The sequence below is a fragment of the Cajanus cajan genome, chromosome 10, assembly GCF_000230855.2.
Source record: "Cajanus cajan strain Asha chromosome 10, NIPB_CcT2T_4, whole genome shotgun sequence".
Lineage (NCBI taxonomy): Eukaryota > Viridiplantae > Streptophyta > Magnoliopsida > Fabales > Fabaceae > Cajanus > Cajanus cajan.
In genome coordinates this window covers 6,575,083-6,598,189 of record NC_138526.1, presented here as the reverse complement: position 1 = coordinate 6,598,189, position 23,107 = coordinate 6,575,083, and the positions used below count along the sequence as shown (strand labels likewise).

At 35.1% G+C, this 23,107-nt stretch overlaps 1 protein-coding gene across 1 annotated transcript; it reads right to left on the bottom strand.

The window, feature by feature from the left end:
* Positions 1-20,530: 20,530 nt before the first annotated feature.
* Positions 20,531-22,786, bottom strand: EMB1586 (P-loop containing nucleoside triphosphate hydrolases superfamily protein). Its single transcript, XM_020352167.3, has one exon. The coding sequence runs from the start codon at positions 22,406-22,408 to the stop codon at positions 20,720-20,722; it is 1,689 nt and encodes a 562-aa protein (XP_020207756.1). The 5' UTR covers positions 22,409-22,786; the 3' UTR covers positions 20,531-20,719.
* Between the last annotated feature and the right edge of the window lie 321 nt (positions 22,787-23,107).

Here is a 23,107-nt window from a genome sequence, read left to right as displayed (position 1 = left end):
TTGATTTCACTTGACTTAGACTCTTTGGAAGGTGCTTTAAAAGATGATTTTTCTTTTTCTTTTTCTTCTTTGGGATAAGGTAGGGAAGAGTGGCCCTCCTTCTTAAAATTCTTGGAATAAGAGGGAGTGAAGTCTTTTCAAAAAGGTTTTCTTGTAAGTTGATGCTCCACTCTTGAACAAAGTTGAACTAGTTCATTCAAATCCCTATAAGGTAGAAGTTCAACTTTGTCTCTTATCTCAAGATTAAGACCACTTTGAAATCTAGAGATTATGGTCCTCTCTTCCTCCCTAATCCCAGCCCTCATCATGAGCAACTCTATAGATTGCCTATATTCTTCCACACTAGATGACCCTTGTTTCAATCTTTGAAGCTTATCCATAAGCTCTCGGTCATAGTATGGAGGAATATGCCTCCTTCTCAAGGCACTACGGAGCTCATTCCAATATTGAATTGGAGGCTCATGGTTTATTCTCCTTTCTTTTTCTAAGGAGGTCCACCAATACATAGCATGCCCTTGGAAGCTAAGGGTTGCTAAAGAAACCTTCCTATCTTCACTCACTCCATGGAAAGAGAAAAGTTGTTCCACTTTCATTTCCTAATCTAGATAATTTTCAACATTATCTTTTCCATGAAATGGGGGAAGAGTGATGTTGGGTTCCCTATTGGAAGACTCCCTATGTCTATGATGCCTTGGGGGTCTTTGATAGTAATCATCATTGTGATGACTACTATAGAAGGTATCACTTGGAGGTTGGGTATCATGCCCTTCCTCCTCATGAACACTTGAATGCATATGCCCTTTTCCTCTTGAGGGTTGAGGAGAAGTGACTCTTGGTTTTGAACTACTAGCCTCTCCTCCTATAACTAGCCTAGCAAGCAATCTTTTTATTTCCTCATTATTTTTTTCAAACTTTTTTTCTTTTCTTCTCAACTCTTCCTCTCTTTTTATATTTTCCTCTTCTTTTTTTCTTAGGTACTCTTTTAGTTTCCTAAGTTCATCCCTAACACTAGACCTAGTACTACAAGAATTATGACCATGAACACTAGAATGATCACTCATCTTTGATCAAGAAAAGGTTTTCACAAATTTGTTTTCAAAAAGGTTGAAAAAGGTTTTCACAAAGAGTGAGTGATAAAAGGGTTTTCACAAAAGGTTTTCAAAGTGCAAGATAGGTAGGAAAGGCCTAAGTGTACAAAGTGAACTTTCAAAGGGAGGTGGACTACAAAGAATCACTTAATAACCAAGCCTTATCAAGTAAAAATCACTAAGCCTTTTCAACTTTTCTTACAAAACAATTTGGCACAACAATGAAGTGTGTGTGTGCACGTTACCCCTACTAGGAAAAAGCAAGCCTTCTAAACGTAATTGGAAGCAAAGTAAGGACCTAAGCAATTATACTACTAAAAGCTTTAAAACATGCAACAAGGAAAGCATTTAAAGCATACTCTAGTCGAAGTCCTAGGTGAAGGTTTTCAAATCACCTTCAACTACACGAACTAAAACCAAAGTGAAGAGGTTTAGAAATGACCAAATTACAAACCAAAAGAATGAAACTAAGGCCCAATTACAAGTGGCCAAAAATTGAGCAAAATGAGCAAGTAAGAAAGAAAAGAAATTAAACGTCTTCAACTCCTCCAATTTGGCTCCCCTTCACAAGGAACAAACAAAGTTAGTCCTCTCCTTTGGTGTTTGCACTCTTTGAGATATGATATCCTTCTCCAAAGCACTTGGGACCTCACGGATTTAGTCTCCACTCAATCCTCCAAAGAAGTTTTGCTAAGGGTTTCTTGGAGGTAGTACTTCACCTACACCCAAAGATAACAAACCAACCAAGAACAAGAAGGAGGCCAAAGGAATAAAACTGAAAATTCTCAATTAAAAGGCTAAACTCAAAGAGAGATTAATGAGACAAACATAAGAATTCCAAAGAAGACAAGCAAAAAAATTAAGACACATTAAAAAGGCTAGCACACAAAGGAAAAGTCCTAGAATGACACTAGAATGGAGTTAAAACTTTAATGGTTTTCACTTGTGAATTTTTAAGTCCTTTTTGGTAGAGGTCCATCCACGGTTTTGTGTCTCAAAATGGTCCAATAAGGTCCAAAAATTCAGTCCAAGTCCAACTCTAATGTGCAAGGGTAATTAGGTCAATGTCCACAAGTCTAGCAACAAATCCTTTTGTTTTCTTTTCTTTTCTTTTGGCCTTTTTGGTCACGTTTTTTTTTCAATATTTTTGTCCAGATTTTTCTTCTATTTTCTTTTTAAATTTTGCTTGGTTTTTACACTTGTGGGTGATTAAAAATTCAGCACATATAAGGAGTCAAAAATAGAGAGACAAGTGGCAACACATGAGTGGGTATAGAAGCATTTTGTGAGTGGAGTGTATCTTGTACTATTTTCTTTTTGGTGCAGATTTTTTTCAAAGATTCCAGCACTCACACACAAAACTTATCACTCACACATGTGCATAAAAGGACAAAAGAATAATCATGTAATGATGTGCATGGAAAGGTGGCCAATCATGTATGTGTAGGAAGGAAATAACACATATATTTCAACACAAATTTGGAGCATGCCAAGGACTAGTTAACATGCATGAATGACCTCTAGATGGTGCAGCAAAATTTAGGCCACCTCATGGAAAAAACACATACATTTCATATTTTCATGGTTTCATACATCAAATGGGTGCATCATACATATATTTTTTTTTTGTCTTTTTGAGAAAGGTGAGATAAACACAACTTTTGACAAAACTTTAAAGGTAAAAAGATCAAAAAGAGATGATAGACATGTTCTTGATGTTCATAATATATTTTTCCAGCAACAAGAGTAAAAACAAAAATGGCACACAAGAACCTAAAACTCAAGAAAAACCCTAAAGCACAAAAGGAGGCTCATGAATAAGCAATGAACCATGGAACAACATAAGATGACATTTTTAACAAGGTTTTCATGGATGAAAATGAACTCAAAGATTACACAAAACAAGACTAAAAAAAAGAAAAGACTCAAAGAAATGGAAAGGAAGCTAGTTACCCTTGAAGATAACCTAAGCTCTTGATACCAAATGATGGACTCCTTCCACCAAGGGGTTGATCATGGACGTCCAAGGTGGGAAGAATCTCCTTGCTAAGGCCAAAATGATGACCTTCAGGGTGGATGTTCCTTCAAGGGTGAGGCAAAAGGAAGGTGGGCGTAAATGGGTTGATTTAGGCGAATATGAGAGATGAAGGGAGGATGGTGTTTTGGGTGCTTCTAGGTTGGCTCTCTTCACTAAGTGGAGGTGAAGGTCACTCAAGGAACCCTAAACTCACTCAAGGGAGGAGATAGGAGGGGTAGGCCGTGTAGACCTAGTGACTAAGGACAGGATTTGAGGCACAAAAGGCTCACTCAAATTCATATATTCCAAAGTATTTACAAGGTGTGGGGTGTTGGGTATTTATAGGAGGGGAGGCATCTAGGGTTGCATTTGGAGTAGGCAAATGCATTCCAAATGAAATGAAAATGAACCCTAGATGCAACTTGGTGGCCAAGGATGGAATCTTTGGGTTTAGATTGGCTATGTCTAGGTGCATGATGAGACCATGCAACCTTTGCCCTCCACTTGGGCCTAAGCCTTTCTAACACCAAAAATAGACCCAAAAACACCAAAAACATGCGTCACCCTCTAATTAACACCCTAACCCAAAATTAAAACCCTAATCATCTAGAGCACCCCATAATACAAGGGTAAAATAGGAAATACAAGGAAAAATAAATTCTTAAGTCCTAAACACCCCAAAATACAAGGGTAAAATTGGAAATATAAGCAAAATAAATTCTATGACTAAAATACCCCAAAGTACAAGGGTAAAATTGGAATAAAGCAATAAATTCTATACTACTCAAATTGGGTCTAGGAGATGGATCCATACATGGTATCTCTCCATACTCCTAGCCATGAACCATGTGATGAGTCTCACATGAAGTGAAGTACCAAGGATGGTCTTTCATCACTATGGTTGAGAAACAAACTAGGAAATTAGTCAAGACTGTAAGAACAGATAATGGACTAGAGTTCTACAATGCATTGTTTGATGAATATTGCAAAGAAGCAGTGATAGTCAGGCACCTCACAGTGAGACATACACCACAACAGAATGGAATTTCTGAACGGATAAATCAAACACTACTTCAGCATGCTCGGTGCATACGTTTAAATGTTGGTCTCTCAAAAGAATTATGGGTTGAAGCAGTTAATACTGTTGTATATTTGGTGAACCTTCTGATTTAAAGACTCCTTAAGAGGTATGGTCTAGTAAACCTTCTGATTCTGGCTTACGTATATTTGGTTGTCTTGCTTATGCTCATGGTAATAATGGTAAATTAGAGCCTAGGGCAATGAAATGTATATTTCTTGGGTATCCTACGGGTGTCAAAGGATATAGATTATGGTGTACTGAAAATAACAGAACAAAGGAGTTTGTTATTAGTAGAGATGTTGCTTTTAATGAGTCTACTATGTTTGGATAGAAAAAGGAGGTTGAAAATCTTGTAGGAAATAAAAGTACAAATAAGGGAGTTCATTAGAAGGTGGAGCTTGAGGTTGAAGATTCAAATAAAGAAAATTTGAATCCTATGGAATAATCCAGTAATGTCCAAGAAGAGCCTCAAAGCATAGCAACAAGGAGAACAAGGAGGGAAATCAGAAAACTCGTGAGGTATGCAGATGTTACTAATGTTGTTGATACTAACTATGTTGTGTATGCCTTGGTAGTTGGTGAAAATCTTATTCTGATGAGCCTAAATCCTATAAGGAGGAAATTCAAAGTAAAGAAGCATCAAAATGGTTAATTGCCATGGATGAGGAGATGTAGTCACTTAAGAAAAATCAAACCTACAAGTTATTACCATTACCTAGAGGTGTGAAGCTAGTGAGATCCAAATGGGTGTTAAAAAAGAAAGAAGGGATTCCTAGTATTGAACCATCCTGGTTTAAGGCAAGACTTGTGGCAAAGGGTTTTTTACAGAAAGGGGGAATTGACTACCATGAAGTGTTCTCACCTGTGGTAAAACATAAGACTATTCGAGTTATGCTCGCTATTGTGAGTGCTTTGGATATGGAATTAGATAAGCTTGACGTGAAAACTGCATTCTTGCATGGAAATTTAGAAGAGCAGATTTACATGTCACAGCCAGATGGATTCCTTGAGGTCAGAAAAGAAAACCATGTGTGTTTGCTGAAAAAATCCTTGTATGGTTTAAAATAGAGCTCGAGGTAGTGGTACAAGAGGTTCGATACTTTTATGGTTTCCTATAATTTTGTTCAAAATGAGTTTGATAATTGTGTTTATAGTAGGAAGCTATCATATGGTTCCTATATATAATTGTTGTTGTATGTGGATGACATGCTAATTGTAGCTAAGAGCAAGACTGATATTGATGTTGTTAAAACTATGTTGAGTAGTGAGTTTGAGATGAAGGATTTGGGTGTGACCAAGAAGATTTTAGGAATGGAGATTTGGAGAGACAAGAATGTAGGTATACTTTATGTATCTCATAAGAAATACATTGAAAAGTTGTTGCGATCTTTTCAAATGGAGAATTCTACGCCTGTTAATACTACTTTGGCAACACATTTTCAACTTGATGCTAGCACTCTTCCTAGTACTTATGAAGAGAATGAGTATATGAATGAGGTTCTTAACTCTAGTGCTATTGGGAGCTTAATGTATGTCATGGTTTGTACAAGACCAAATTTGGCTCATGCTATGAGTGTGGTTAGTAGATTTATGAGTAATCCTAGAAAGGCTCATTGGGACGTTGTGAAGTAGATTATGCGATATTTGAAAGGTACTAGTAATATTTATTTAGTTTATGGTTCTAATGATATTAGGTTGGTCTTATTGACTATGCAGATTCTGACTATGGTGGAGATCTCGTGAGGAGAAAATCTTTGACATGTTATATCTTCACTCTTTATGGTTATGCTATTAGTTAGAAAGCAACACTTCAACCTACTATTGCTTTGTCTACCACTAACGTGGAATACATGTCCTTGACAGAAGGGGTTAAAGAAGGTATACAGTTGCAAGGTCTTATTGATAGCTTGGGTTTGAATGTGCAGAGACGTATACTTTATTGTGATAGTCAAAGTGCCTTGTGCTTGGCAAAAAATTCGGTCTATCATGAAAAATCAAAGCATATTGATGTTAGATTGAATTTCATACGAGATGTAATTGAAGAAAAATTGTTCTCCATAGAGAAGATAGCTATTATAGACAATCTGGTAGATATGTTGACTAAGCCTTTGTCTTCTGAAAAGTTTAAGCATAGCTTGGACTTGGTGAATGTTCGCATCACTTGAGATCCTTCAGGGAGAATAGGCAAGAGAGTTGAGTTGTTCTTGGTTACCGGTGACACGGGAAAAATTCAAGTCAAGATGGAGATTTGTTGAGATGTGTTGAATTCATATTTTTTCCTTCACTATTTCATATGTTATTTGGGTTGTAATGGGGTATTAAGGAGCTGTTATATTTTATCCTTGTTATAAGGCTAAAAGACATTTGTATCAGATATCTCTGCTCATTCAGAAATAAGAAACTCTTGAATTGTCTATGGACGTAGGTCACATTGACTGAACCACGTAATTTGTGTGTCGTCTTCTTTCTCTTGATTTCTTTCTTTTACATATTGTCATAACAAGTTAGATCGTTGAAATTTGATGTAGACACTAGTGAAAAAAAAAGCTTTTAAAATTGGTTATTTTTAACTTTTAAAATTGGTTCTCTAATCGATTTTAAAAGAGTCGATTTTAAAAGTTAGACTTTTAAAATCGATTATTTAACTGATTTTAAAAGTTAACTTTTAAGATCGGTTGTTTTATAACCGATCTGGAAAGTCTTGGCTCCGAAAAAAATAAAACTAGAACGGGTCGTTCCAAAACTGGAACAGGTTGTTCCAGGTTGTTAAAAAGGCCTAAAACTATAGTTTGGAACGGGCCGTTCCAGCATAGTTAGTCATGAGTTAAAATCTATCCATAACAGGCCGTTCTCCTTGCAGAACGGGCCGTTCTCCTTGCAGCACGAGCCATTCTCCTTGCAGCACGACCCGTTCTCCTTGCAGAACCCTAAATTCAAAATTTACCAGAATAAATCAATAACGAAAGTAGCCAGAATAAACCAATAACGAAAGTAGAGACACGAGAAGAACATGAGAATGTTACCTTGATATAGTAGTCTTGCAAAGAAAATGAAAAGTTGGAGACTTTAGATGAGAGCACGAGAGAGTAAAAAAAGGAATGGAGGGAAAAATCAAAGAGAATGAGAATGGAGGGAAAGATAAAAGGTTTCTGACGATACTTTTAAAATCGGTTATCTAAGAACCGATTTTGTATACTACATACAAAATCGGTTCTTAAATAACCGATTTTAAAGTAGCACTTTTAAAATCGGTTCTTAAATAACCGATTTTAAAAGTAGCACTTTTAAAATCGGTCATAAAATAACCGATCTTAAAAGTACTTTTAAGATCGGTTAAAATTTAACCGATCTTAAAAGTGTTCATATTATTTACAAAATTGTCACCGCGTCACTTTTAAGATCGGTTACCTTTTAACCGATCTTAAAACTCCGATTTTAAATCTAATTTTTGCACTAATAAGAACATGAGTTATTGAACGGAGTAAATTTAGATAGACTTACTCCTAGAGTAAATGAATCTCTCCTATATGTATATTAACATATATATCATACTATTTTTTTTAATCCTTGCTCCAACAGTTAGCATTTCTATTTTTATTAATAAATCACATTTTTATATATATAGTGACTATATACTAATTTAAAATGGATCGATCAAGTTTATAAAGTATTTTAACATAACTCACACGCCACATGAACACATATTCAAATAGTTTTTAAATATAATTTTATTTATCGTTTAAAATTTAACCTTATATATTAAATTAGAGTCTCCAGTAATTAATTAAATTTCTTTGTTTATTATTCCTTAAAGAATCCAATACATCATTCGTATCTTTTTCTCCTTTTGATTTCTAATTTATTTATTTTTGAATAAATTTTACATTTTTTACTTATAATTTAAATAATTTCTATCTTTCAATATATACCTCTCATATTGTACTTAAATTAATCGATGCATGCACTTCTTTCATAATTTTAAATATTGTTTTTATACTTATTTTATATTTTTCCTAATTTTAATTAAGTATTAATTAAAATGACTTCGTAGGAACTTTTGTTCTTTTACTAGATTTCGTAAGTAACCATCAATGTAGAACCTTCATAGTAATGCAAATAAGAGGAAAGTCGCACCTAGCTAGGAACTAATATTATAGGTGTTGTGTCTAGTGTGAGTGGAAGAATATCTCAGAAAGTTCTTACAATAAGAAACAAACATGAATATGGTAGCTAGCTAAATTCAATGCAATGGAGGAACTTTACGTGATTGGAATAAATATATGAAACACAAGAATTCAGACCACATCCTCAAACTGATTTGACAATTTTATGTTAACTACCATATAACATGTTTACTTGATTTTTGTGTAATACGGTGGAAAATAGAGGAGTGGGACCCTATCATGAGTTGTCTTAGGCAAAAACATATGGAACGTGCATTTTCTATGAAATTGTCTAATTTGGTTTAAGTGATGATGTGCAATGATATGGGTAAAAGGAGATTGTGGAACACAACGATGTTATTATGAGATTGTAATTGTCCAATTGACTCAACAACGCGGTTAATTAATTTTCATGGAAGGTGATAGAGCAAAATACCAAGTAGCTTGTTCTCCTATATTTGTAGTAACCAATTGACTTTTTGCACCTTGGTAACGTGGCGGTGCCCTTCACCATTCACTATTAAAATAGAGTATTATAAATTAATTTTTATAGTTGAATTAGGTTAAATTTACATTCTAAGATGATATCATATTACCTTAATTAGACCCATTATAAATTGTTATTCATTATTTATTTATATTCACACACCAAATCTATTATCTCTATTAACATAATAGTATTAAATGTGAAAATTATATAAAAAATAATAATATCAATCTCGTATTGATTAAAAATATAAAAAAAAATAAAGTACATTAACATTTCTTATTTTGTAATAAGTTTATTTTATATGATTAAGTTAAATTCGAACTCATTCATATGACAAAAGTATTATTTATTTTTCTCAAAATTAAAAGAAACATGAAAAGTTATTCTACGTTAATAGCGTGAAGAAAATACATATTAACATAAGTCTCGTGGCATGATCTATATCTCTCTTCTCAGTGTAGTTTGCACGTTTTGGGTTCAAATAATTGGAGAATCTATATTCCATTTAATCTTACCATTGCGTGATGATGTTTGTGGGGGTAGTTAGGTGCTTTTTGATGTGCATAGAGAGACATATTGATGCTGAATATGATTTTGAACAAAATATCACAATCATAAGCATCTTGACGAATCAAACGAATATTGTTATGTTTATCTTCAACAAATTCAATAGAAGGAGATGAAAAAAAAAACACTTTTCATTTTTTATACGCTCCATGCCACCAATATCCTTTTCACAAAATCCTTCATTTTTTGTAAAAATAACTATATCGTTGTTCACGACGTGTATTATTTATTTATTTATTCATTATTATTATTATTATTATAGTTTTCGTTTCACATTTTCTAATCTATGATATGAACATTTGATATGAAACAAAAATAGTTTTTTTTATTGAAAATATATTTAATTGTATCAAAAACATAAAATTCGTTGAATGGTTGCATTATTTTTTTTATAATTTACAATATTTAATATCTTCACACCATGTGTCATAGACTCATAGACACACAATATAATTAATTGTTTTAATATTTTTTTGTCTTTGCCTGTATTTAAGAAGCATTATCGTGACATCTTAATTGCGCAAAAGGTTTCTCTTAATCGGCAATCATAGTCTAATAGGGACAAGGTATATTTATAAATACACAATAATATTTTATTCATTCTTATAGTAAAAAATGTGATCAAGAGTATATACATGGAAAATATACTTACGGGTTAGAATAAAAAGTGAATCCACCCAACTTGTGAGATACTCTTACCTTGATCCATGCATGCGTGCTTGTGCGTGATTGCATTTTTAATTGAAATATATAAATTAAGGGGAAAATTTAAAAACATAATTTGAGTTTATTCATCTAGCATAAGCAGTTCATGTGCTATGAATGAAATAAAATCTTGAAGATGTAATAATGGTTGAGACCTTGGCACCTTAGATTGTGGGTCATGTGCATGCTGTTTGGGTTTAGAGGCCCAGTAAAAAATTAAGGCTCAAATTCAAAGGTATCATTTGACTTTTTTCTTTTTAAAAGAATAATTATGGTTAATGTTACATTATTTAAGAAACATAAAGGTGTCTGTATTGTTGGACCAAGAAGAGAAGTATTTATTGAAATACAGAAGGATATTAAATATGAATTGCTTATTTGTCGTTTGACTATAAGCACCTGTAGAATAGTATTAAATATCAATGCTTATACTTAGCTGCATTATTGTTGTGTGTTTTTTAATTTGTAAGGTTAACTTAATTTTTTTTAATACGATACAAAATATACACCCACTTTATCAATAACTAATCTCTATTAAAAAATTTAATTATTTATTTTTAATAAATTTTCTCTTTTAGTTACTTTTTTTTTTTCCTTATATAAGTCTAATAATACTACCCTGACTAACAACTTATTTTTATATGATTAATTAAACTTATTATTTAAGAAAGAAGAATGTTTTATTTTATAGATTGGAGTGGAAAATGAGAGGTAGGCATGGTAATGGGGCGGGACGGGTTTTATATTTCCTGTCCCATCCTGTAGATTTAAACCGTTCTTGCCCCCGTCTCCGATAACGGTTAGGGATAAAATCTGGGTACTCATCTCTGTCTCAGGCAGGGTTTGGGCTTTTCCATCCAATCCCCCGTCGTTCCCGGACCTTCTTTTTGTTTTCTCCTATTTTTAATAAATATGAAAAAAATTAAAAAAAGAAAAAAATAAAATAATATAAATTTTTACATATAAAAGTTTTTAATTTTGATTTATATATATATATATATATATAAGGATAGTTTTTTAATTATATTATTAAGTGAGACAGGGCAAGGGCGAATGTGAGATAGGTATTAACATTTTTGCTCTTGTTCCCGTCCTCGATTTTACCAATCGACAAAAACTCAAACTCAAATCCAATTAACATGAATTTTTTGTTGCCAAATCAGAATAGATTCGGACGGATACCCACAAATGCGATTACTAATTAGAGGGTATCTTGGCATATAAATTAAAGGAAGTGGCACATTGCAAGTTGGGCACAGAAAAATGGTGACAGCACATGGGTGCGTGCAGGCATGAACATGAACATGATCCCATGTCGTAATCTCAGTTATCATTCATTGGTCAATATACCCTTCTTTTGCGAGAGCAATTCTTCCAAGCAATAAATTCATGTACCAACTCCAAAGCAACCATATTTAACGTGCAAATCATATTATGAATATCTAGCAACGCCAATCAAAATTTGAATTTTTTGAAACATTCTTGATCTTGAATGTAACTTTTTCAAAAGGATAAGAATAATATATCTGACATGCAAATATGCAATACAGAATTCTAGATATGACTTGAACAGCTTATACAAGCTAGAAACATTTTTCTTTTTCTTTTTTCTTGTGTTGCTTATACAGCTGTATCAATTATTATGTGACATTACTCGTTCAAGAATATTTTATCATAAACATTAATATTCTCACATTAAGCAATTAATTATTCGAGCTTCCATTGTAAAATGTGTTTACATGAAATTTGGCAGGTCATTTGAAGCATAGGCTGTTATTGACTTCAGTTATTAGGAAGCCATGGCTCAAACATCAAAGAAGGTTTGCTAAGATGGTATGGTTGCCACGCTAGCCTAGATGGACATCGAAATATAGCCTTTATGGGTTTTAAGAGTCAAACTCATAGGATTAATATGTTGATCAATGGTCTATTCCAAAACATTATTAATTTAATAGTAGTATTTCTTTTAAAAAAATATGTATATATAATATTTAAGCTTAATGTTAATGAGACAAAAGTAACTAATGGAGCTCAATAGTTGAAATATAAGACTATGTAATGATTGGTTTGATTGGAATAAAGGTTAATTTAGTTGGTAAGTAACAAACTTATGTCTCACAAGAATGTCAATTTATTTTTCATTGTCAATGTTAGAATTTTATTGATAGATAATATATAAATACATTTACAAGTGTTCTTTGGGTCTCTAGAAGTATGTCTTAACTTCAGCAAACATAATTTCGAAACTCAATCCACCTAAACATTTTGTAAAAGAAATAAGATAGAATGTAATAGAAATTAAACGTAGATATGTGCGTTATACAATTAATTATTAATAAAATATTTTAAATTCTATTTAACTAGAATGTATTTTAATTTTAATTTTAGTTATTACATATTACATAGTAAAATAATTTAATAAATATTTGAAAAAGGTGAGATTTTTGTAAGATTTGAATTATTGTTAGAAAAATCAACAAGTGTTTTTAAAAAGATAGTGTTGAGGAAGTAAAAGTTTTATATTTTAGTAATTACAAGTACAATTATGTAAAAGAAACTCATTATTTTGACTAATTAATGGTTTTTTGATAAATTTGCATTATTGAACAACTTGACTCAACAATCAATATTGATGTGTGACAAGAAATAAGTAACCTAGTTATAATACTCAATTATAGGATTCAGGCACTACATGAATGTTTGATTTTAGAGTCAGTCAAAAGCTGATTCTAAGTAATAAAACCGGCAGAAAATTAAATTTATTGTCGATCATTCATCAAATTTTTAACTGATTTTAATCAAGTTGACACAAATTTTTGTGTCAGTAAAGCCTTCAAAAATAATTTTTTTATAGTTGATTTTGTACAATTAAAAAAAACTAATAGAGGAGAAGGTGAATTTCTCTATTTTATTTCACTGTATAATCAAACAATACAATGATATATATAGACTGATTTTGTCCTTCAGAAGCTCAAAAGCTTAAAATTCTATTAACAGTCTACAATCAAAACTCATAATTGCTAATAACTATTGACTCTTGACCTTTTATTTGAACTAAATAAAAAACTGCTAAATTAAAACCATTAAAAAATGACATTTAAGTTTATTTCAACAGATTTGTTGTCAGTATAGCCGACACTAACTTAATAATTTTATTTATTTTAATTTTTTATTGTCAATTTAGCTTATACTAAGTCGACACTAACATAATAATTTTATTTATTTTAATTTTTTATTGTTGATTTAGCTGATATTAAGTCGATATTAACATAATAATTTTATTTATTTTAATTTTTTATTGTCGGTTTAGCCAATACTAAGTTTACTTATTTTTTTTTATTCTTCTTTTTTTAGTTTACCATTTATTCCTTCACATTTTTTTAACTTACCATTTATCCACCTAAACACTTAGCATTGCCGAGACTCGATCCTGAATCCCCAATGTGTTAAAGTAACTTAATAACCAACTACACCACAACACATTATGCGTCTATAAGATTGAACAAAATTATCTTTATCTCTTTCAAAACATATATAGTATCAGAAAAGTTGACGTTATATCTAAAAAAATAACTTTGCCTTTTTTGACACTAAACTTAATTTAAGTTAGTATTAGAAAAATCGACACTACTTTTAAATATAGCATCAACTTTGCTGACACTAACATAAATTAAGTTTAGTGTCGAAAAGGTCGATGCTATATTAAAATATTAGTGTCAACTTTTTTGACACTAAACTTAATTTAAATTTAGTGTCGAAAAAGCCAATACTACATTTTAAATTGATTGACAATATTTGCGTCGGCTATTGACCGGCACTTATTTTTTGTAAATATTTCAATGTTTTCTTGTAGTGAGAATTTATAAATAAATGTACATCACTAAAATGTATTTGTAGACACAATTTTTTCTCATGAACATGATACATATTGTTCTTACTGGGAATTTGTCGTGGAGACGGTCTTCCAAGCAAGATTGGTGAGTCTTTTTTACTGGTACGCTAGTGCTCCAAGATGGGGGTGGTACCTGCAAAAGAGACTCTAATGCCAAAGTTAGGGTTTGTATGAGTATATGTCTCGTATAAGTAATGCATGTACCTTAGTGTGAATTAGGGTTGCGTTGGGCCTTGGGCCTGAGATCAGTTATGATGTGATTGGATAACGGATCTCGTCGGGGGCGAGATCTCCGAGATTAGTTATGATCTGCTTAAATGTCGAGCTGACGTCACACAGCACGTGTCCGAGGTCAGCTCGCGTTGTGGTACTGAGCTCGGAGCTCAGCTTCGCGGTACAGATAGTACACTAGCCCCCCGAGCTCTGAAGACCGTGGGTCGAGGAGTTAATACCGAGCTTGGTAAAGGGTTGTGACTCTTGGCGTACGCTTCTCTCTCGTGATGCCATGTGTCATAAGTGTCACCTCGCAACCCGAAACGCGCAGGCGACGTGTTAATGGGAGGTGGTGGTTATGTAGACGTATCTTGGTAATATTAGGGTTTTTACTGTCTACCAGCACATTGGCATTGTTAGGGTTTTGCCTTGCGATTGCGGCGCGGTGACAATATTGTATTTTGACCTGTTCGATGATGTGGCCTCTTTGGGCCGATGTGGTATTCCGATGTCCATGTTTCATGGCCGAGCTGAGGAACTCGACAATAATGAGTTTACTGCTTGGTCAGGCTGCTAAACCTTTGACTGAGTCAATAGATTGGTGAGGGACAAGTCAGCAACTCGGCTGGCCAGTACACTTGCCCCTCAAGCACCGAGTGATGTAAGAGCGAAGGAGCTTCTAAGGAGCTCCCAAATTTGTTGTTCGAAGGTTCGAACTCGACCTTGGTTAAGAAGATGTGATCTCAAGGTTCGGACTCGACCATGGCATATCAAGGTTCGAACTCAACCTTGGTTAAGAAAATGTAGAGTCAAGGTTCGGACTCGACCTTGGCATAACAAGGTTCGAACTCGACTTTGGTTGAGAAAATGTAGACTCAAAGTTCGGACTCGACCTTGGCATAACAAGGTTCGAACTCGACCTTGGTTAAGAAAATGTAGACTCAAGGTTCAGACTCGACCTTGGTTAAGAAGATGTGATCTCAAGGTTCGGACTCGACCTTGGCATATCAAGGTTCAAACTCGACCTTGGTTAAGAAAATGTAGACTCAAGGTTCAGACTCGACCTCGGCATAACAAGGTTCGAACTCGACCTTGGTTAAGAACATGTAGTCTCAAGGTTCAGACTCGACCTTGGCATAACAAGGTTCGAACTCGACCTTGGTTAAGAAGATGTGATCTCAAGGTTCGGACTCGACCTTGGCATATCAAGGTTGAACTCGACCTTGGTTAAGAAGATGTGATCTCAAGGTTCGGACTCGACCTTGTCATATCAAGGTTCGAACTCGACCTTGGTTAAGAAAATGTAGACTCAAGGTTCAGACTCAACCTTGACATAACAAGATTCAAACTCGACCTTGGTTAAGAAAATATAGACTCAAGGTTCGGACTCGACCTTGGCATAACAAGGTTCAAACTCGACCTTGGTTAAGAAAATGTAGTCTCAAGGTTCGGACTCAACCTTGGCATAACAAGGTTCGAACTCGACCTTGGTTAAGAAGATGTAGTCTCAAGGTTCGGACTCGACCTTGGCATAACAAGGTTCGAACTCGACCTTGGCAACGTAATTTGTACTTGAAGGTTCGAACTCGACCTTAACATCAAGGTTTGAACTCGACCTCGGCAAGTCGTCACGGTTAATGTGCCAATGCTGAAAATGTATGGGAATGGAGTTGCTTTGTTGATTATTTCTGAGGTGTGCCTCGTTAAAACCTTCCTTGGCCAAAAACCCTTTTCTTTAGTGGGAAAAAAGGCTGAGGTGGAAAAAGAGTACATCACCTGAATTTACAAGTTAAGAGAAATAAATTGAGGTGGGTGACATTCCAAGTTCTGAATTTCCCTTCGGGGGGGTCTATTCTTGCCTCTCTCACCCCACTAAACAAGGTAGCCAACTTTAAATACTTGTGGCCTGACCTTGGTCTTTCTTTCCTTATAGTTTGTCACGAACCTGATCACGAAAAGCAGAGTGCTCTTCCATCTGTATGTACCCGACAGCTCGGGCACGGAGTTCGTCCATATCAGCGGGACCTAGGTGACACAAGCTGTCCACAAAAGGTCCCGACTTGAGCGCCATGACCATGGCGTGTAGGGCGACTTCGGGGTTCAGGTTCCGAATCTTGACCGAGATGTTGGCAAAGCGCTTCATGAACGCCCTCAGTAATTTATCATCGCCCTGTCTGAGACTGGCCAAGGCGGCGGAGGTGACATGGTGAGGTCGACTTGTGGCATACTATGTTGTGAACCGCCTTACCAGGGTGTCGAAGTTGTCGATCGACTCAGTAGGTAATTGGGTATATTAGTTGAGTGCAGCCCCCTTAAGCGAGGTCGGAAAAACTCTACACAGAATGGCATCATCATTAGTGTAAAGGTTTACCTGCGTAATGTACAGGTCGACGTGCTCGCCTGGATCTGTCGTGTCGTCATAACGGTCGATGTGGAGGGGCTTCCAACCAAAGGGGAGAGGCGTTTCCATAATGCCATCCACAAAAAGATGACGGCGGAAGGTCGCTTGATTTCCCATGACGTGGGCGGGAGCATTGTTGACGTCATGGGCCGACCTGTTCGTCGGTAGGTGGGACTGATGTGTGGCAGGCTTGGGGGTCAGTGCTCTATTCGCTATTGGCAATTGAGAAACTGAGTGTCCCTCCTCCTTGTGTAGGTTACTCTGGTGAGGGGGTTGATTGGAGGGACGCCGAGGGAGCTGAGCGCGAATACACTCATTCTCGGTGCGCAGCGCCGCTAGGTCAGCCTCGTTGGTAGTACGCATTGCTGCTAGGTTAGTTTCGTGCTTGGCACGCATGTTTTGCAGATCGACGACGTGTTGCTGCTGCATCTGCTCGACCTGTTCGATCAGTCTCCTCAACGATGCTTCGTTGTCCATGCTTGTTGGATGATCGAAGTCGTCTGTTGCTCGTCTGCTTTGGCTTCTGGTGAAAACCATACGGGTGGCCGATAAGAGCTGTCTTGATCGGCCCCACGGTGGGCGCCAAATGTTCTTACTGGGAATTTGTCGTGGAGACGGTCTTCCAAGCAAGATTGGTGAGTCTCCTTTACTGGTACGCTGGTGCTCCAAGATGGGGGTGGTACCTGCAAAAGAGACTCTGATGCCAAAGTTAGGGTTTGTATGAGTATATGTCTTGTATAAGTAATGCACGTACCTTAGTGTGAATTAGGGTTGCGTTGGGCCTTGAGCCTGAGATCAGTCATGATGTGATTGGATAACGGATCTCGTCGGGAGCGAGATCTCCGAGATTAGTTATCTTAAATGTCGAGCTAACATCACACAGCACGTGTCCGAGGTCAGCTCGCGTTGTGGTACCGAGCTCGGAGCTCGGCTTCGTGGTACGGATAGTACACATATAATATTGTAAAGCTATCAAAGACTAATATACATTCATAGAACTTAACTTTCATCCACCAAACATTATTTTTAGCTTGAGTATTTGTTTTAAATAGTAATAACTTATCCAAATTCCTTTAATCCAATGAAGACTAAATAATCAAGGTCCACTCGATTTAGAATTAGTGAACAAGAGCAAGAAAAACATCCCTAAGATTTTACCTAAATTGATTACAATTACGTGCAATTCTACTAATTTTAAACATCATTTCATTATATATATATATATATATATATATTATTTTAACAGATTAATTAAATTTAAAATACCTATTATCCTAAAAACATAAGAATGATATTTCAGCCTAACCAATTCTGTTATGAGGATTTTAGGAATATTGGTGCTAGATTGCAATAATAAAACATTATAAATGGAGAACACAAAGATATGCATATATATACCACCCTATTGAAGTTAGTGGTTACCTTAATTAATCCTAGTAGCAAACATGTACATATGGAATACATATATACCACCCTTAAATGATTGATACTTACTGGGTACTTGAAACACATTCCTTTATCCATGTTCTCACAATTTGAAATATTTAATAATGAAAGCCACCACACTAAACTTTAGGTGCCAAGTGCGGTTTTACCTTGAATAGAAATGAAAATATTGGAACCATCTAAAATTTATGTTTTACTTGCTTCTTTTGTTTTAATAGATTTTCTTGGATCTTATATATGCATATTGAATGTTGAGGATGAGAGGAATAGTGTGAGAGATAGGATGGAATTTGCTCAAGTAAAACTGATTGTGTTGTAATTATGTATCTAGCTGTTAATTCTGCTGAGAGTGTTCAAGGCTGTGCCCACATTGGCAAGGACTTAATTTAGGATTCTCTTAATAAAAATTGAGTAGTACTACATTCAGACCCCTTAAAAAAAAACGTAATTAGAAAGAAAAACTCTATTACAAATGATTAGTCGGATTCTTCAACAAAAAATTATTAGTCAACAAAGCAATAAATGCTTCATATTAATAACAAATAAATAAATAAACTTAGGGACACCACACCATAGAGGGGAGGTCAAATTTCATTCATATTGGGTAATAATATCTTAAGCCTCACTATTCCTTTTACTTCAGGCTCAATTTTTTTTTTTTTCAAAAAGAACAAAATACAATGTACTTGCAAGGTCCTACTATTTCTAATTGAATATTAGCCTACAAAGTTTTCTTACCTTATTTTGCATTATCAACTTGTTCCAATTCAAAAATTCAAGATTTTGCTTTTCATGCTACCACTAAGAATAGCTTAGGAATAACATCATACTTTGAAAAGTTAATCGTTGTTTGCAATACTACTATTATCCTGCTGCATATTGTTACAACAACAGTCGGTCCATTAGTTAATTGATGGTCAGTTAGTGAGAGGGGATTGGTTAAATAATAAGCAGAGGAAATCAGATTAGAGGGATTCATTATATGAATTTGATAGTTTTTTGTGTGAAAGGGGAAACCCCTGAGACTGGAAAATCCTTGGAAGAGAGTTTAGTTTAACCCCTTATAATGTCTTATGTCTAATCCTGCAAACTTAACATTATAACATTAGACATCTTAGCATGCTTACCTAATAATCTGCACACGCAACAGAATCTTTTCTTCCAGTTTTAAGAGGTCTTTAAAAAATATTTGTTATTGCTTCCTGCAAATATAGCACTTTTTGTTACTTTAGTCCTTACAATGTTTGCCATCACCTGCTTTAGTCCACAACATGAGGACAGGTCAAAACCCATTTACGTGGCTGTCAGGTTATGCTGACTAAAAACAGAAACCACGATTTACAGGTACTAAAATAAAAAATCATCATATTTTACAGAGACTAAAATTCATGGCAGCAATTACTCTTACAAATATCAGAATTTGTGGTCACAAACAACTTGAACCACAAACTTCAAGACTGAATCATCATACATAACAGATTTTTGTTCTTTTATCTGGATAAAGGATAAAACCTTATCTCACCTGGTGGGATAAGGCTTTTGTTGTCGTTATCTGCATAAAGGTTCTGTTATTTGAATACTAATACAAGATTTTTGTAAGACAACCTTAATCCTTTACGGTTACAGACTAGGGGTTCATAATTTCAATAATTCACCCTCTCATTTTTTTTTGTATAAATTTTTCTGCTAACACAATGGCCTATTTTTGTGCTTATTTACTTGCATAGTTGCATTGCACCATCTTTTTCTTGCGTGTCCACTAGTATAGTCTATATTTGTCTCCTGCTCACTTGGTCACTCATCCTTTTTAATCCCTTTACCTTCTTTTTAATTGTGTGTGAATCAAAGGGATCCATTTGATATTCCAATTTAATTCAAATTAACAGAAAATCATAAAAATATTTTATACATTAATTTGAATTAATAAAATATTATTAAATAATTTTTAAATTTTCTAAAAATTTACAAACTTAATTTATGTATTAAAAACTTTTAATTTAATGGTTAGATCATAAAGATTTACTATAAAACATGAATTATTGAGTGAAGTAAATCTAGATAATCTTACTCTTAAAATAAGTAAATCTCTCTGATTGATATATATATATATATTAGTACTCCATTCGTTGTGCTAACTCATAGCATCATACTACTAATTATAATTCTCTCCTTCCAGCGCCTGACTGCAGTCACTTTTTTTAAGCCCTCACATCACATCACAACTATATTCCTTCTTCCTTGCTAATTACTATTTCTCACCATTTTGTTTCTGTTCACCAGAAGAACAATTTTCTGTGACCGAAATGTTTTCCATACATTAAAACTGGAAAAGAAAAAGAACAAAAAAAAATGCTGATTTCATAGAAAACGTGTTTTCCAAACTAATTTGTGCCTTTAGTTGTTCATAAATATTAAGGCAAAAACTCTATCCAGTAGAGTGATAACTAATTGAATCTGCAAGCAGTAGTTGTGAAACAAATATCAACTGCACTTATCGGTATACTCAACTTAAATTATAAAATACAAGGCATGCTTCTGATGTGCATTCAAGTATGAGTTGTCAATAAGTATAATAAGTATGTAGCAATACGAAGAATAAAAGCATGGAACATCAAAACTACATACTCAATTAAACAAGTAGCAAAACTATAACACATCATCTTTTGGAACTGCTTACTGTTTTCTCTTCTTCAGTGACAAGTAGCTTCCCATCTGTAAAATCACAGGATGCAATCGGTATTCCAAGTTGCTTCTGTAATTTCTTCACAACAAACACCTCTGGTTCTTCACATATGGTCAGCACTGTACCATGCCTACCAAGCCGACCAGTTCGGCCAGCTCGATGTGCATAATGAATTGAATCTGTTGGTAAGTCTAGATTAACCACAAGATCACATTCTGCCACATCCAAACCCCTTGCAGATAATTCATTTGTCACCATGACTCTCAACTCACCACTCTTGAATTTCTTCAGAGTGGTTGACCTCGCAAGCTTCCCAAGATCTCCATGTAACTCAGCAGCTTTCATCCCACGAGCCTCCAGCTTGAAAACAACATCCTTTAGCTGCTTAGTGTGGTTCATGAAAGCTATCACAAATTTGGCATCCAGTGCATGAATACACCTTCTCAATGCATCAACTTTGTGCTGCAACCTTGCTACACAGTAGTAATGTTTCAGCGCAGGAGGTAGACTCTCTACTGCTACCTGAGATGGCATAGATGAGCTAGGACTCGAGCCTGGTGAAGACCGCAACAAATTGACTGGCTCAGAGGGAGAGACAGTCTCAAGTGGGGCAACTTTCTTAGCTTGAACAAGAAAGGGGTCACAACCCCAGCTCCTAGCTGCCCTTACAACAGAAAATGGCACAGTTGCAGAAACCATAATTAATTGTCTCTCAGCCTTTCTAGAATTTGTGTTCTGGTCCGCACCTGATCTCCTCCCTACATGCTCCAATATCCGGTGCATGTCTTCCCGAAAATTGAACGACAAGAGTTCATCAACTTCATCTAATACCAAATATTGACAGCCATGAGTGCGAAGTTTCCCAGATGCGCTGAGCTCTGCTATCCTACCTGGCGTGCCAACAACAATGGCGGGTTTATTTTTCTTGAGAGCTTCTTCCTGTCTAGTTCGATTCGCACCTCCCACAAGCTGCTGAACTACTTTCTTGTTATCCATTCCTAGCACCTTCTCAAACTCCCTCACTATCTGCATTCCAAGCTCTCTGGAAGGAGCAACAATCACTGCTTCAATCCCCAACTTCTTCCCACTCTCACCACCATCACCATCACCACCATCTTCAGGAATTTTGTTCCTCAGTGGACCAACAACCGAGAGTATGGGAAGCAGATAAGCTAGTGTCTTCCCTGAACCCGTGTAAGACTGAATTATGACATCATGGTTGTTCAGAATGGTGGGAACTGCAGCAGACTGAACTTCGGTTGGAACGGCAAAACCCTCCTTCTCTAGTCTATCAATCAACACATGAGGGAGGCCTAGTTCCGAAAATGACTTTGCCGCAAAAGGGGCAAACTCAATTTTCTGTTTCTCCACAACCCTAATAGCTTTCTTCTTGTTAATGTCAAAGGGCTTTCCTTTGCTCTTGAGAGCCTCAGAGGGAGAACCCAATGGCTTAACCTTATCTGATTTGCTTATGTTCCTAGGTTCAATTTCAGGTTGGAAACCAACACTAGAGAGGGTGAGGGAACCATGATGGGGTTCCACCTGGCTCATGCAATTGACACTAGTGTGCAACAAAACAGACCTAGAAGTGGCCAAAGCCCTTCTCATGTGGAGTGACTCTCCAACAAGCAAAAGAAACCTAGGTGAAATCAAAGTTGGCATTTTTTTTTCCAACAAGAAAAAGAACAACCTTGTATGTTCTGTTGGTCCTCCAAATGGGACTAGACAAATACTAATGGCTGCAAAAACCCTTTCAAACAATCCTTAAAATCTGCTACAGCTAAGAACGAGAAAACCCAACCAAAAAAAAGAAAAAAACTTTGGGATAAGGGTGGTGAAATGATGAAACCTTTGTGGTTCTGTGTGAAGAGATGTGAGAAACTTGTTGCTACTACCGCTACAATGTGGACCCAATAGCCATGAAATAGGAAGAAAGTACCTGAATTAGGACAAGTGGTGTCTTGATTGAAGAATTTGGGTATGGCCGTTCATCACAACTTCAGGGCTATTTGTTGCGTTTGTGGAAGAATATCTATCAGGGTTTATCTAAGATTTTATTTTATTTATTTTATATTAAAAAATCTATTTAGTTATTTATACTTATTTGCCGTGCGAAAACATCATAAAATGTATAAAGATGAATTCCCTTTACACTTTTTTTTATCACTGGATTTTATTAAAAATCATACAGTTTAGAAGTTTTGCAAGTTATGTCATGAATCTCTTCTATCTATGAATTTTTATCAAAACTTAATAATAAAAAATGGTAATAAGAATGTGTTATGTAGACAATAATAAAATAAAATGTCTGTATAGCATAATATTCTATATTTTTATATAATATTATAATGTTTTCAATTT

Bases quoted from the DNA above. Each gene is read 5' to 3' on its own strand.
- EMB1586 (XM_020352167.3), bottom strand. From the start codon at position 22,408: ATGCCAACTTTGATTTCACCTAGGTTTCTTTTGCTTGTTGGAGAGTCA.